General features: G+C 39.5%; 1 protein-coding gene and 1 long non-coding RNA gene across 5 annotated transcripts in view; one reads left to right on the top strand and one right to left on the bottom strand.

Annotated features, from left to right (window-relative positions):
- The window catches only part of LOC133650935 (gamma-aminobutyric acid receptor subunit beta-2-like), a 108,922-nt gene that overhangs the window by 81,147 nt on the left and 12,270 nt on the right, over window positions 1–15,505 (top strand). For all 3 annotated transcript variants that reach the window (XM_062048721.1, XM_062048723.1, XM_062048720.1), the window contains one exon: window positions 2,183–2,265. In XM_062048721.1, the coding sequence (XP_061904705.1) occupies window positions 2,183–2,265 (83 nt within the window). The remainder of the gene's footprint in view (window positions 1–2,182; window positions 2,266–15,505) is intronic.
- The window catches only part of LOC133650936 (uncharacterized), a 116,876-nt gene that overhangs the window by 91,575 nt on the left and 9,796 nt on the right, over window positions 1–15,505 (bottom strand). The gene's annotated exons all lie outside the window — the stretch shown is intronic.

The raw sequence follows: 15,505 nt of genomic DNA, 5'->3' as shown, positions 1-15,505 counted from the left end.
CTCCTGGAAATGACTGGCTTAGAAAGGCCAAAAGTAAATATGTGTGTTCAAGTTGAAGGAAACGAAAACTACAAATAAAATGACTTAAAATATACCTAAAATACAAGGCATGCTGATGCATTATGTATCATATGCTATCATAAATAGCATGTTAGCATCGATTAGCTTGCAGTCATGCAGTGACCAAATATGTCTGATTAGCACTCCACACAAGTCAATAACAACAACAAAGCTCACCTTTGTGGGTTCATGCACAGCATAACAAGTTGGATGGAAAAATAGAGACAAAGAAGAAGTGGCATAAAACACGTCTTTCTGTGGCAGCATCAAGGAAAGTTGTAGATGTAAACAAACTACGGTGCGTTCAAGGACTTCCGAAATCAGGAAAAAATGGCGCGCACCAAATAATATCATTAGTGAAGCATGTTTAATATAAACAGTGGGATTTCTAACAATTAGGAAGGTTTGTGTCATGTTTGTCCTCCTACAGAAACCATATTAAAACAAAATTATCATTGTTTACCTCATCTTTTTTTTACATTTTCATATTTTTTTAAAAAAAGCTCCAGGGTGGTGATGCCAAAGAGCCACTTGCTGCTCGAAAGCCACGCATTGCAGACCCCATGGCTAAAATGTAAACGACACAAATCCCTAATTTCCATTGGAAAGTGGGATAGGCTCCACCGCGACCCCAAGAGGGACAAGCGGTAAATAATGGATGGATGGAAGCAAACAGTAGAGTATGGTAGTTTTCCACCAGTGCTGGATTTCACATAATTTCTAGATTAAATGACAATTCTCAATCCTGGAAGAAGGAGTCCGGCTGTCGGCAGAGAAACTCACAAGGTGATTATCTCTGCACTTGGACTCCGAATGAGCTTCTCCACTGGCAAACATTTATCTGTGTTGTCAGGTGTGCCTACACGATTACCCACCATGCAACGCAGCGGGAGTCAAGTTTGCACACAAGAGCCGAGCCAGGAAAAGAATGGAAGGCTATTACTCACAGCTGCATCCTTATGTTCCCCTTACAAAGCCCGGTGGACAACACAAGCTTATCGACTGACTCATGGTTGGCGCTTGTCATCATCATGACTTCGTCCACCTATATGGGGGTCTTTGTTCCGCAGTGACGTGATGGCGACCATAGCAACAGTCATACACATAGTATGATATGGGTGGAGTATTATTACAATGTTGGTTCATGACTTCATCCATCAAGCAGATCCTATCTTAGGGAGTCAAGACAGTTGAGCTGCAGGGATCACCCTTTTGTCTCACTGTCCACTTTCCCTGAAGCTGAGTGTCAATCTGTATCAATCTCTAAGAGGCCATCTACCTTGAAATGAAGATAGCTATCTCTTTAGATTTATTGATCCTTTTTCTCTTATCCACAGAGTGATAAACCTAACTCCCTAAGACCTGCAGTTTAAAGCAGGTTTCAGTTGGCCCTACAACAATTGTCTTTTCTTTTTTTGTCATCAAAATAACAGGGAGATTTGACATCTGTCTAATACTAATCACTCAGTCGCCAAAGGACCACCGGAAATATTTTAATTTAGTGTATTTTAAATTGCATCTGACTATGCTTTAAAATAGGGTTAAAACGGTAAAACAAGGGGAGCAAATCTGTTTTGCTCAAAATCAAACTTATTAGACTTAGACTTAGACAAACGGTATTGATCCACAAGGGAAATTGTTCCACACAATAGCTCAGTTACAAAGGATGGAAAGGATAATGAACACAAGGGCACAAAAAGAGGGTGAAAACAAAAAGGTATACATTGGCTAAAAATGTACCATAGTAGCAATATAAAATATAACATATATGTCTTATTTACATATTATATATACAGTATATAATTTATACGGATATATAATATTATATTTTTATATAAGATATACAATATATAACAAATCCTACTTACCATGTACAATATTACGGTATATGTAACAGCTGCAGCAAAAAAAAGGGCAGCATAAAATAGAGAGTAGATCCTGAAGAAAATATACATTATAAACAAAGAGAGATAGCTAACATAGAAGTGGTCAGGTAATAGACAAATATTATCTATTGCTGTATGGGGAGTGATTATATAGCTGGATGAAGTGCAGAATAAAGGAGTTAGATATTTAGTTATGTATATGTTTACTGGTTTTGTTTGTTTTTATGATTTTTCAGAATCACGACCACTGCAGCTTGCATGATGGACCTCAGAAGGTACCCACTGGATGAGCAGAACTGCACACTAGAGATTGAAAGTTGTAAGTAATCCTTACCTTTTTCAGATTCGTAATTTTGTGTTTGAAGGTTGCCCTTTAAAATCATTGTTTCCGGTGTATTTACCGTATTTTCCGGACCATAGAGTGCACCGAGAGATAAGCCGCACCCACTAAATGTTGGAAGAAAAACATATTTTTCCATAAATTAGCAGCAGCAAACTATAAGCCGCACATACGTAGTGAAATGAGTTATTTACACAGAAAGATTTTGTAAATCTTTATTTACATACTCTAATTGTTTCCAAACGGTGCTTGTAACACAGCAGTAAAATGGCTGATCAAACAAAACAGAAGTCATCGTCATGCAACCACTAGCTGGGGATGCTTGCTCTCCAAATCAGCTTAACAGACTCAATAAGTCCACAGTGATGTTTGGTGAATTTACAAAACTGGAAGCATACAAACAGAATGCCATTGTAAGTTGATAGTACTAACACAGACACTCGTAAACGTGTTAGCATTGCATTACAATAGCGCATACAAATATACATGAAAACACTCCTACAGACATCACATTTTGGACGGTTTGGTAGGTACGAAAAGTTTTAGTTGTATTGTAAAACTTACAAATGTTGCTCGGATTTAGGAACAGAAAGTGATATGATTAGAAATGCTATGGATGTATAGAAGACAGAACGGCCCTTGTACTTTTGGTTGAAAGCGCTAAACGTAGCGTAGGAAAAAAGTAGCGGCTTATAGTTCGGAATTTACTGTACATCTCAACAAATAGGACTTTTTTTTTTAGAATTATAGTGGACCAGTGTTTCCCACACATTAACGGCGCTACTTGTTCACCCTTGCTCATAAACACATGAATGTAGCTTGTCGTTACAACTCTGCACTGTAGATGGCATTGTAACTCTGCTTTTAATCACACCACATCAGCACATGGTCTGCCAGAGAATAAGAGGATGAAGCAGGAGGGATCAGTGTTGCCAATTTAGCAACTTTGTTAATGTTGTATACAGAGTATACAGACCCTCAGGATTATCATGTTAAAAAAAACGACCAGCAACTAATTTGATAACTTTTTCTGGTATTATTTGACATTTCTGAATACCTTAGCGAAAGATGGTCCCATATTTTTTCTTCCAAGAACTACTTTTACAAAATAAGTATGGTCACGTCGGGGTCGCGTGATTTTGCGGTACTCGTTTCCCTAAGATGCAGAAGGACGTCCGGAAGCAGTGTGCAGGTAAGAAGGATGATTTATTCAAAATAAGCAGGACAAGAATACGAAAAAAGGAAGACGTGCGTATGGCACGAGAAACTACAGCAAAGCTTAGCAAACAGACTAGCTAAAAATGGAGCAAGAAGCTAGTAATTCTAAACTCAAATAAAAAATAACACCAACGTAACTGTCGCGTGTTGCGAATAAGACAGCCAGGCAGAGTGTGGTGCGAGGCAGGAATAAATAACTCTCTGATTAATGACCAGGAGCAGGTGAGCGTCCCAACCATTAATCAGAGGCAGGTGACAAAAATCAGCACCCATGGCAACAAAGAAAACAAACAAGGGTGCTGAAACAGAACTAAACAACTAAGGAAATATCGGGCAACGGATCATGACAAAAAATGTCTGAGAGCTACTCATTTTTATAACATTTATTTGTATAGCTTATTTCAACCCAAACAAAGGAAATACCCTTGTTTTGCCAGGCTATTTGCGTTGCATTTGTTCAGTTTGTCAATGATGTGTGTGTAATCTATGACTCGAGTAGTTGACTTTACATCAGGACAAGGGAATGCCGTTGCATCTATAATTGAAACACGTTTTTAACCCCTTTTGTTCTCGGTCACTGTGTTACAAAACACCATTGTACTGTACGCTGTTATTCGGGTGCCCCGACTACAACAGGAAGCTGTTAAAAGATGTCACATTGACTTAGCGAGTATAGCAGTTGCACACCTTATTAATAAATCATGAAAAGTGTAGGGTCACTCATCCGTTTAACGCTGGAAACTACATTTTGTCTTTCTGATTAGCTTTAGCACATGTGCGATTGCAGAGGGCTCTTCAGTGCGTTACAATTTAAAGTACGCAGACAGGCAAAGGTGACTCGCAAATGGAGTCACACAGCCACAGTATTTCTGTGTATACCGCCAGAGCACACCAAGACTGCTCTACCATCAAAATGAAAGCATCATTGCATTAATGTTTCCCTACCAAGTAATAGTTATATTTTCTGCACCAACGACCCACATCATATGGAGGAAGCCACTTCCACTCTCTCGCTACTGCTATCGATGGCTTATTTATTTCGTTATTTTCTTATCTTTAGATGTTTCGTGCTCGCCTGGGCATGCAGCCAGCTGCAGCCTTTCTCCACGCTGCAGAAATACAGGAGGCACTTTTAATTGGAGGCCTGGATTAACATTAAAGTCACTTTGAACTGCGCGGAATCAAGATTGAATCCTCAAGTTGAGCCCTCTCAGCTCTCAGGGGAGTGTTGGAAAGAAGGCGGTTAGTGGTTAAGGTGCTTTATTTTGCTGCTTTGAATGTGACCGAGCGTGCATTCATCTGCGCTGAACCAAAATGCAAACTGTTTGTTTCATTTTAAACGTGTGCTTTCAGTTCCGGTAAATGAATGTCACAGGTCGTCTACCGCTGCAGCCAGGCATGAAGGACTATTTGAGAGCCAATTTACACATCAAATTCTCTCTTCTATTGAAATGACATTGAACTTCCAGAACAATGTTTTCAAGTTGTGAAGAACAATAATAACACAAATGTGTTTGAATAAAACAAATGCCCCCTGTGGGCAATCACAGTACTGCATGTTCTGCTGACTTGGTTACAGTAAGCTACAGTGGACACTGCACAGGCGAAATCCCAAATTTACCAAGTGTTTTGGGGGGAAATGTGCATCTGCTTACGAGCTTAATTGGTTCTGTGACGGTGCACTCAACTCAAACCATTTGATCATCATCATCAGGACTCCTCTTCTTCCTATCCGGGAGATCGCAAAAAGCCGCCGCCTGACCAGGGCTCAGAAAATCAGTAGATACTCCTCCCACCCCCACCAAGAACTGTTTACACTGCTGGACTCTGGAAAGAGGTTCCGCAGCCTCCGTAGCAGAACCTCCAGGTTCTGTAACAGCTTCTTCCCTCAGGCCATAAGTCTCTTGAACGCATCATTATAATCCCCTCAATTCCCCTCATAAAGACAATATAACAGACATCCGTAAACGTAGATGCATATGCAAAAGTGCAATATATTTATCTGTAGAATCATTTATTTATTTGTATCTGCACATTCTTTTGTAAATGCAAACACTCTGCACCTTTTTGCAGTTTTATCCTGCACTACAATGAGCTAATGCAACACAATTCCATTCTTATTGTGATTTAGGGCTATATAAATAAACATTGATTGATTGATTGATTGATTGATCTGTACTGTAAAGTTAAAATTTGAATGACAATTAAAGGCCTACTGAAACCCACTACTACCGACCACGCAGTCTGATAGTTTATATATCAATGATGAAATCTTAACATTGCAACACATGCCAATACAGCTGGGTTAACTTATAAAGTGCAATTTTAAATTTCCCGGGAAATATCCGGCTGAAAACGTCTCGGTATGATGACGTTTGCGCGTGACGTCACGGATTGTGCGGAAGTATTGGGACACTATTGTGTCCCAATACAAACAGCGTCTGTTTTCATCACAAAATTCCACAATATTCTGGACATCTGTGTTGGTGAATCTTTTGCAATTTGTTTAATGGACAATGAAGACAGCAAAGAAGAAAGCTGTAGGTGGGATCGGTGTATTAGCGGCTGGCTACAGCAACACAACCAGGAGGACTTTGAGTTGGATAGCAGACGCGCTACCGTGAGTACGCAGCTTTCTTCCAAACATTTGATCGCTTGCCCGTACGTGCGTGCCGCTATGTGCATGTCACGTACGTAACTTTGGGGAAATATATGTGCTGTATGAACTTTGCGGAAGTTCACGGTACTTTGGGCTGTGGGATTGAGTGTGTTGTGCGGGTGTTTGAGTTGTATTGGTGGGTTATATGGACACGAAGGGGGAGGTGTTTCTTATGCGGATTAATTTGTGGCATATTAAATATAAGCCTGGTTGTGTTGTGGCTAATAGAGTATATATATGTCTTATGTTTATTTACTGTTTTAGTCATTCCCAGCTGAATATCAGGTCCCACCTGCCTCTCACAGCATCTTCCCTATCTGAATCGCTTCCACTGCCCTCTAATGCTTCACTTTCACTTTCCTCATCCACAAATCTTTCATCCTCGCTCAAATTAATGGGGTAATCGTCGCTTTCTCAGTCCGAATTGCTCACGCTGCTGGCGTCCATGATTGAAAACAATGTGCAGATGTGAGGAGCTCCACAACCTGTGACGTCACGCTACTTCCGGTACAGGCAAGGCTTTTTTTATCAGCGACCAAAGGTTGCAAACTTTATCGTTGATGTTCTCTACTAAATCCTTTCAGCAAAAATATGGCAAAATCACGAAATTATCAAGTATAACACATAGAATGGATCTGCTATCCCTGTTTAAATAACAAAATCTCATTTCAGTAGGCCTTTAAGGAAGTCTAAGTCTAAGTCTAAATTTGTATCTCAATTCCATCCATCCATCCATTTTCAGCCTATCCCAGCTGCACTCGGGTCAAGTCGCTACCTCATCACAGGGCCAACACAGATAGACAGACAACATTCACACTCACATTCACACACTAGGGCCCATTTAGTGTTGCCAATCAACCTATCCCCAGGTGCATGTCTTGGAGTTGGGAGAAAGCGGGAGTACTCGGAGGGAACCCTCGCAGTCACAGGGAGAACATGAACGCTCAAACCCAGGACCTTCTTACTGTGAGGCACACCTGCTAACCTCTGTAAGACTGTGCTCAAATCAACGTCTCCAATTGAAATAATTGAAATCAATTGGTGCTTGTACCCCCAAAACAGCATGATTTTAACATGCAACATTCCTTAAAACACTGCTAAATAGGAAATATTGTATAAAACAATACAATAGAATGTACTACAAACAATTACAGTAGTTTTACGAAATAACGTAATAATAATGTACAGCATCTACCTTGGAGCGTGGACTTCTATGATACAGTGCAACCTCGATCCACAAACTTAATTGGTTCTTGAACATGGTTTGCCGACCGAAACGTTCGTCAAGTGAAACAGATTTCCCCATAAGAAACAATGTAAACATGAATAATTAGTTCTAGACTCGACAAAGGTCCCTATTTTATATCATACAATTCACACTTTGAAGACACTATAATGTGTTTATATTATGTGTATGTTTCAAAATAATATAAGTGGGAAATGGCTGAACTATCCCTTTTTTTTTTTTGCCAACTTAACTGTCAATCCGTCCGCACACACACAAAATTCCCTTTGGTGCGCTTCAAAATGTTACCAAACATGTTGTTACAGTAAAAAAAAAAAAACAGGAAAACCCTTTTGCCTTGTGACTTTGAATATTTGTGACATACTGTATGTTAAACAGTCTAGGATAGGTAAACAAGCATAGCGTCACCTTCCAGCCACCGCTAGTGTTAGCACAATCTAGCAGTGTGAGGCGGCCCTTCATCGGTTTGTGTCCCACTAGGGCTACTGCATTCTCTTTCGCTGTCATAAAGGTCTCCTCTGGCTTCTTTTTCCCCAAAAAATCTGGTCTTATCACAGTTAAAGTTAAAGTACCACTGATAGTCACACACACACACACTAGGTGTGGTGAAATGTACCTCTGCATTTGACCCACCCCCTTGTTCCACCACCTGGGAGGTGAGATGAGCAGTGAGCAGCAGCGGTGGCCACGTTCGGGAATCATTTTGGTGATTTAACCCCCAATTCGAACCCCTGATGCTCAGTGCCAAGCAGGGAGGTAATGGGTCCCATTTTTTATAGTCTTTGGTATGACTCGGCCAGGGTTTGAACTCACGACTTACCGATCTCAGGGCGGACACTCTAACCACAAGGCCACTGAGCAGGCAATTAAAAAGATTGGTTGAAATCCCACTTCACGAAAAACATCCAAGTTGAAGAGTCTGCGTTGTCCGAGCAGTCTCGCCATGCTGCACCCGGCGCTGCAAAAGACGGCTCCTCTTTTTTTAAAAGTTTCCAAACACCCACAGCTCGCCTTAAATTGTTCAGCATGCTTACTTTGTGACATGAAGTCGCCATATAAATGGCAAGCCATCTCTCAAATGATAACCTCAGGAATGATATCGCCGGCTATCTTGCTTGTCATTTCACTACACTAGGAATAGCTTATCTACATTGGCTTGCACATTCTCTCCGTCCTTGCGAAGATACTGTATTTAACTCTATTGGCAAAGTCAGCAACCATTAAAACCTCCTTTTTGATAATTGTTGAAATTGTGGATTTGTTTTTGCCATACATGTGAGCCAATCCATGTCCCCTTAGCGGCACTGCTAGGCGAGTACAGTACTCCGAGCAAAACGTAAACAAGATGTGACGTCTGGGGCGCGCCTCTACAAAATGGTGTTTTATAGGAAGTGTTGTCCTCAAAAGGGCAGCCCCCGTAGAACATCTGACGGCAAACAAAATGAAATAAAATAAAGAATAAATAAATGAATGAAATAATGGTACACCAAGACATTGGTCGCACACGAGGCATATTTAGCTCTATCTTAATGTTTGTAGACCGAAAAGAACATTCGCGAATCGAGGTTCCACTTTATCTCCTTTCGGCTGCTTCCATGTCGAACAGCAGCTGATCCATATTTTCATAGATAAATGTCCAATGTAAAGATATTGTTTAACATCCTTGCCTGCTGTTAAACTCATGCTGCTTCAGTATGGCGCAGACTAGCAGTGATACTCTCAAATACGAGCTATCGTGTTTTTTTGATGATTTCATTTTTTAATTCAATAAATATAATCTAATTCTTCTTTTTAGCACTGTCCTTCACACCCACTTTTTTTTCCCATGGTTGGAAAACAAAATGGTCGATTTAGAGCGGTTTGTTTATGCAATAGTGAGGAAGACCAGGTGTTTTGGGCAGATCTTACGGTGTTCGCTGTGACATTTAATATGCCAATTAATGACGGGGAAGCTTGTAAGTCAAATTTTTGCTTGTAACTTGAAGCATAACAAATAGCCGAGGTACTGCTCTTATCTCAAAACACTCTTAAGTGGATTTGATATGCAATCCATGCATTAAGTTTTAACTCCTTAGCTTTTTTTGGTTTTTGGCTGTATCTTTTTTTGTTTTTATTTTTGAACACACATTCCAAATGAAGGGCCACAATAAGGATGTTAGGAAATAAAGACAAATATATACCAGAAGTCACAAATCATATTCAAAATATAAAAGTTAAGGTGGTTTGTATCATTGTTGTAAGCCTGTATGGAAGATAGGAATACATGTGTGAGATACATCTCTGACTCACCTTTGTCACATTTAAGGTTTTTACTTCTTGGTATTAGCTTATTAGCGATGAATGTTCAAATGTCACTTCCAAAAAAAGGTGTGACTAATAAAAGGTTTATTGACAGAAATTAACAGACTATTTTTTTATTTCAAATAGTCGTCCAAAAGCACACCTACAAGTGTCCCTAGTAAGTTTTGAAAACTGAAGGTACCTTTGCGACAATCTGTATAAAATATAAACTGCCAGCCAGTATTTTATCGCACTGCAATATCCTCCTTTGACCATTAAAACAAATCAACAAAGACATCATTTTATAGGGCTGATAAAACGCCTGAAGTCAGATACAGACAGGGAGATAAGCCAAAGTCCCCATTTAAAAAAGCCCTATTATTGTACTGCTATTTCCACAGATGGAATTGTGAACATTTTACTTTAATATTGGCATGCTGGCGCTTCCAGATTTTGGAAAACCAAGCTTTTGTACTGTCAGGAAATACTTGTTTTCTTTTCCAATAATAATGGGTTTTACAGGGTTTTGTCTCACCATCAGCATTCATCTGCATTCACTTGAAGGGAATTTAGAGTAATTTTCAGCCAGGACACATGAGAAGAAAACACATAAACAGTAGGGATGACGGTATTGATATCAGATATCGGACTGATGATATTGATATCAGATATCGGACTGATAACAGCAAAAAGATCGGATTAAATCGGCTTGCATTTAAAATCTCTGCTATAAGCTGTGTTTACTTGTCAAAGCCAGTTAACAGTTAAATGTCCTTCAATAAGTTAACAAGGTTGGTGTTTTCTTGTGTTTGAGTGAAGTCACTAACAAAAGATGAACATGATTAGACATAGGTTAGCTAGCAGCTAAACAACAGCTAAGCACACACTAACGCACAAGCTAGACATACATAAGAAGTGTCCCCAATTGAACAATATTGCAGTCGAAAACATGCCATTTGTCAAAACAAGTGTAGTTGCATATTACTTAGATGCAAAGTTTTCAAGGCAAAAGCATATTAGAAGGTATCCAGTAACAAACGTGTCTGCATCATCCAACTTACTGTGTCGTGAGCTGAATTAATTGAATCAACCGTGGCCACTAGGTGTCGGCAAAAAAACAATTAGCAGTATGATTCAACTTAAAGACAGCATAAGTCCATTCCCTATAGTTAATAATAAAAGTGTTACTGATTTTCATACCTAGCATTGTCCTCTAATTAATTTTACTTGAACATAAACTTAGAATTTTCCACACTACAAAATAATTAAATTACGCATGATTGGTGCTGATATCATATCAGATAAATATTGGTACTAGCCAATAATCAAGGCTTCAATATCAGTATTGTATCAAAAGTGAAAAAGTTGTTTTGGGACACCCTTAAAAAAAATGTCTGAAATCAGAGTAATAAATGATAATATAAATACATTTAATAAAGCCAAATACAAATAAGGCAACAAGAGAAGTATCCTACACTTCTCTTTTGTAAAGTAAATCTGAACAGCCGATATGGGCATCTACTATATGATTTGCCTGAGAAGCTGGACAGGACAAAAAAAAAAAAAAAAAAAGTGTAATAATTGACTTTATCCCAACAATTGCCTGTGTTTACAAAAATTAATTTAATTCTAGAAATTTCCATCTATCCATCAATTTTCTACCGCTTGTCCCTTTGGGTTGCGGGGGGTGCTGAAGCCTATCTCAACTGCATTCGGGCGGAAAACGGGGTAAACCCTGGACAAGTCGCCACCTCATCACAGGGCCAACACAGATAGACAGACAACATTCACACTCACATTCACACACTAGGGCCAATTTAGTGTTGCCAATCAACCTATCCCCAGGTGCATGTCTTTGGAGGTGGTAGGAAGCTGGAGTACACAGAGGGAACCCACGCAGTCGCGAGGAGAACATGAGAACTCCACACAGAAAGACCCCGAACGCGGGGATCGAATCCAGGACCTTGTTATTGTGAGGCACATGCACTAACCACTATCCTACCGTGCTGCCTTATAGAAATTTAAGAATAACAAATACATGTGGACTAGCTGAGCCTTTGACCTTGGGAGTTTTTTCCTTGCCTTTGTCGCCAAATTAAGAACTCATTAGTCATTCCAGACCTGCTTTGTATGGAAAGTGACTCGAGATGAGTTTTCATGTAAATTAAGGCTACACAAATAAGATTGATTAGCTTTAGGTTGATCACATACAATCAGAGAGTCAAGCAGGTAGCTGCTGAGGACGAGATTAAACGGAACAGTACTGCACATTGAGGGGGTACACTCAAATGGAGCGGGCAGCAAGTAAGGCTCTCATCAAGAGGAACAAGAGACGTTGTGTCAGTAAGCGTGTGAGGGTGTTCAAAGCACCCAATGAGGAGTCAGGTTTAATAATTCATTCCAACTAAATAGGTCAGTCTAAATTTAATTAAGGTGAGCAGGCGGCACGGATGGAACAGCGGTGAGGTAGAAAAGAGACAAATGACCACGTGCATACTGAACATATTCATACTGTCCTTTTCTAGCTGCTAAAGCTCCTTATCGCCACCATTCAGAATAGTAACACACGCAAACATACAATAAGGTTACATGATATAACAATATCACTTATCATATGGGTTTTATGATGCACGAAACTAGTGTATATTCATTTATCATGAGGAAGTGCATTGTGCAGAACCTTACAGTATAATCCTCGTGAAAGAAGGATTAATTGTAGTGCGGTTGTTTTAAACTGCATTGCTGAGTGAGTGTGCTGTATATGCGCACACTTTCTACATGGTTTTAACTGAATTGCATGTAATTTCTGCAGGGCTTCAATAATAAACCACCCTCCGCATGCACAGGACCAGCTTCCACGGTCTAATGAGAATTTTTTATTGCTTTTTTTTTTTTAACCAGCATTTGTCCTCAGATGTAACTAGGGTAGCATGTTACTCAATGATTTATTACTTGGGCCAGCTGGCCACTTTGCTGCCCATGTCTCCACTGATTTGGCCAAAATGAGAGCAAAAGTGGGAATAACTTTGGTTCAGATGAATATTAATGTACTGTTGCCCCTTTCACAGAGTCTACTTGTGATGAAAATGGATGCCATGTTCAGTTATTTAGTCATTTTTGTCTTGCTGTGTTAATAATTTAGTCTCACGTGGGACAAAGCATAATAGGCTGACTCATAGATTTAGTCCATATATTGCATGCATACACGCATACACACAGTAAAGGGGTTTCCTCTGCTACTATACATAAGTAATGTTGTATGTTTAACATTACTTCATTATTTATTGAGCTTTTCCATAATTCATTTAAATAGAAGCATCAAGGCATTAGTCCATGCTTTGTTCGGGAGTAGGTCAAAGGTGGATGTTTGAAATCATGGTCAACATATGCAAAGCTAAAAGTGGTATATTAGATTATTTAAGTACATAAACCCTAAATGAGACTTGCCAAGACTGAAAAAACAGTTAGTCATTTAAATTTTCTTTTAAAGTATTTATTTGGGGCAAATCATGCACCGTAATTAATGGGGTATAGAGCGCACCTACATATAAACAGCACCCACCCAATATTTGGACACATTTTATTTTGTACATATATTAGCCGCACAACTCCATAAGCTGACAAAAACATATTTACACAGGCTTTTGAGTTTATTTACATATTTAACAAAAGATAATGCCTGTAACACGGCATGGTCTTCATCCTTCTCCTGCTGCGTGCTAAAACAACTACAGTCCGGCCCATTCGTGGTGGTGGGTTTCCATTCCCTTTGTCAGCTTTTTCCTTTTTCAATGGCCCGGTCGATCGTATTCGGCTATGGAGCTGTGTCGGGTGCATTTTGTCGTTTCTTCTCCATGACGAGAATGAGTGCATAAAGCGCTAAATGGCTGATTTAATGATCGTGTGAGGGTGTTTGATTTAATGTGAACAATTTCATTGGTCCACCTTGACCCCCTATGCAATTTCATTCGTCTGATGTGACAAGGCGGCATGTGAAGCTTTTGAACCGGGGAACAATCCATATATTGGCAGCAGGACTGTATAAAGCGCAGGGTTCAAAATGTTGTTATTGTCCGGAAATTACCTTAAGTAATTTCAATTGTCAAAATGTGTGCAAATAGTCCTACAGAAGGAAATGTCACTAATTTGACAGCAAGGCACCACTATGTGAATTGTCCAAATTTGCTTCACATATACTGATTAGGGATGTCCGATAATGTCTTTTTGCCGATGTCCGATATTTCGATATTGTCCAACTCTTAATTACCAATACTGATATCAACCGATACCGATATATACAGTCGTGGAATTAACACATTATTATGCCTAATTTGGACAATCAGGTATGGTGAAGATAAGGTCCTTTTTAAAAAAATATATAAAATCGAAAAGAAAGTAAAACAATATAAAAACAGTTACATAGAAACTAGTAATTAATGAAAATGAGTAAAATTAACTGTTAAAGGTTAGTACTATTAGTGGACCAGCAGCACGCACAATCATGCGTGCTTACGGACTGTATCCCTTGCAGACTGTATTGATCTATATTGATATATAATGTAGGAACCAGAATATTAATAACAGAAAGAAACAACCCTTTTGTGTGAATGAGTGTGAATGAGTGTAAATGGGGGAGGGAGGTTTTTTGGGTTGGTGCACTAATTGTAAGTGTATCTTGTGTTTTTTATGTTGATTTAAAATTTTAATTAAAAAAAAACAAACAAAAAAACGATAGAGATAATAAAAAACAGATACCGATAATTTCCGATATTACATTTTAAAGCATTTATCGGCCGATAATATCGGCAGGCTGATATTATTGGACATCTCTAATCCTGATCAGGGAAATTTTTGGCAAAGGTTTAAAGAAGGGAAACCTGAAAATTTTAAAATCGGGGAAATATATACCGTAATTTCCGGACTATAAGCCGCTACTTTTTCCCCTCGTTCTGGTCCCTGCGGCTTATACAAGGGTGCGGCTTATTTACGGCCTGTTCTTCTCCGACACCGACGAAGAGGATTTCGGTGGTTTTAGTACGCAGGAGGAAGACGATGACACAATGATTAAAGACTGACTTTTCATATACCGGTAGGCTGGTTATTTTGATAACGTACAGGCGAGCACTTTGTATTACTTTGCACCGTTGTATTATTTGTACTCTGCACGAATGCTGTTCGCCATGTCAAAGATGTGAAAGTTTGATTGAATGATTGAAAGATTTATTGTTAATAAATGGGACGCTTTGCGTTCCCAGTCATCTCTGTCCCGACAATCCCCTCCGTGGTAGCAGGAACCCCTATATACTACAGTAATTACACATCAAAACCCTGCGGCTTATAGTCGGGTGCGGCTTATATATGGAGCAATCTGTATTTTCCCCTAAATTTAGCTGGTGCGGCTTATAGTCAGGTGTGGCTTATAGTCCGGAAATTACGGTAATTAGCTCTTAAATGTCCCGATAAAGGGACGATGTTCATATTTATCATGCTTTCCGGATTATAAGCCAATACGTTTTGTTCAGCCTTGTCACATCAGACCAATGAAATTGCGGAACCGGTTAAGGTCGACCAATGAAATAGTTCACATTAAACCAAACATACTCTCACAATCATTCAGTCCGCCATTTAGTGCATTATGGACTCTCCGTCATGGGTAAGACGCGACAAAATGCTTACAACGCAGCCCCAAAGCCGATCGACCAGGCCATCAAAGAAGGAAAATCCCACCGCACATAACGACAATTACCCGCGCCATCCCCACACCCCGAAAGGCCAGACCGCTGCGTGACAAAGACGACGACTGGTAGGCTACTGTA

The sequence above is a fragment of the Entelurus aequoreus genome, linkage group LG05 (genome assembly GCF_033978785.1).
Source record: "Entelurus aequoreus isolate RoL-2023_Sb linkage group LG05, RoL_Eaeq_v1.1, whole genome shotgun sequence".
Taxonomy (NCBI): domain Eukaryota; kingdom Metazoa; phylum Chordata; class Actinopteri; order Syngnathiformes; family Syngnathidae; genus Entelurus; species Entelurus aequoreus.
The sequence above is the reverse complement of the archived record's forward strand: the minus strand, read 5'-3'. Positions and strand labels throughout refer to the sequence as shown.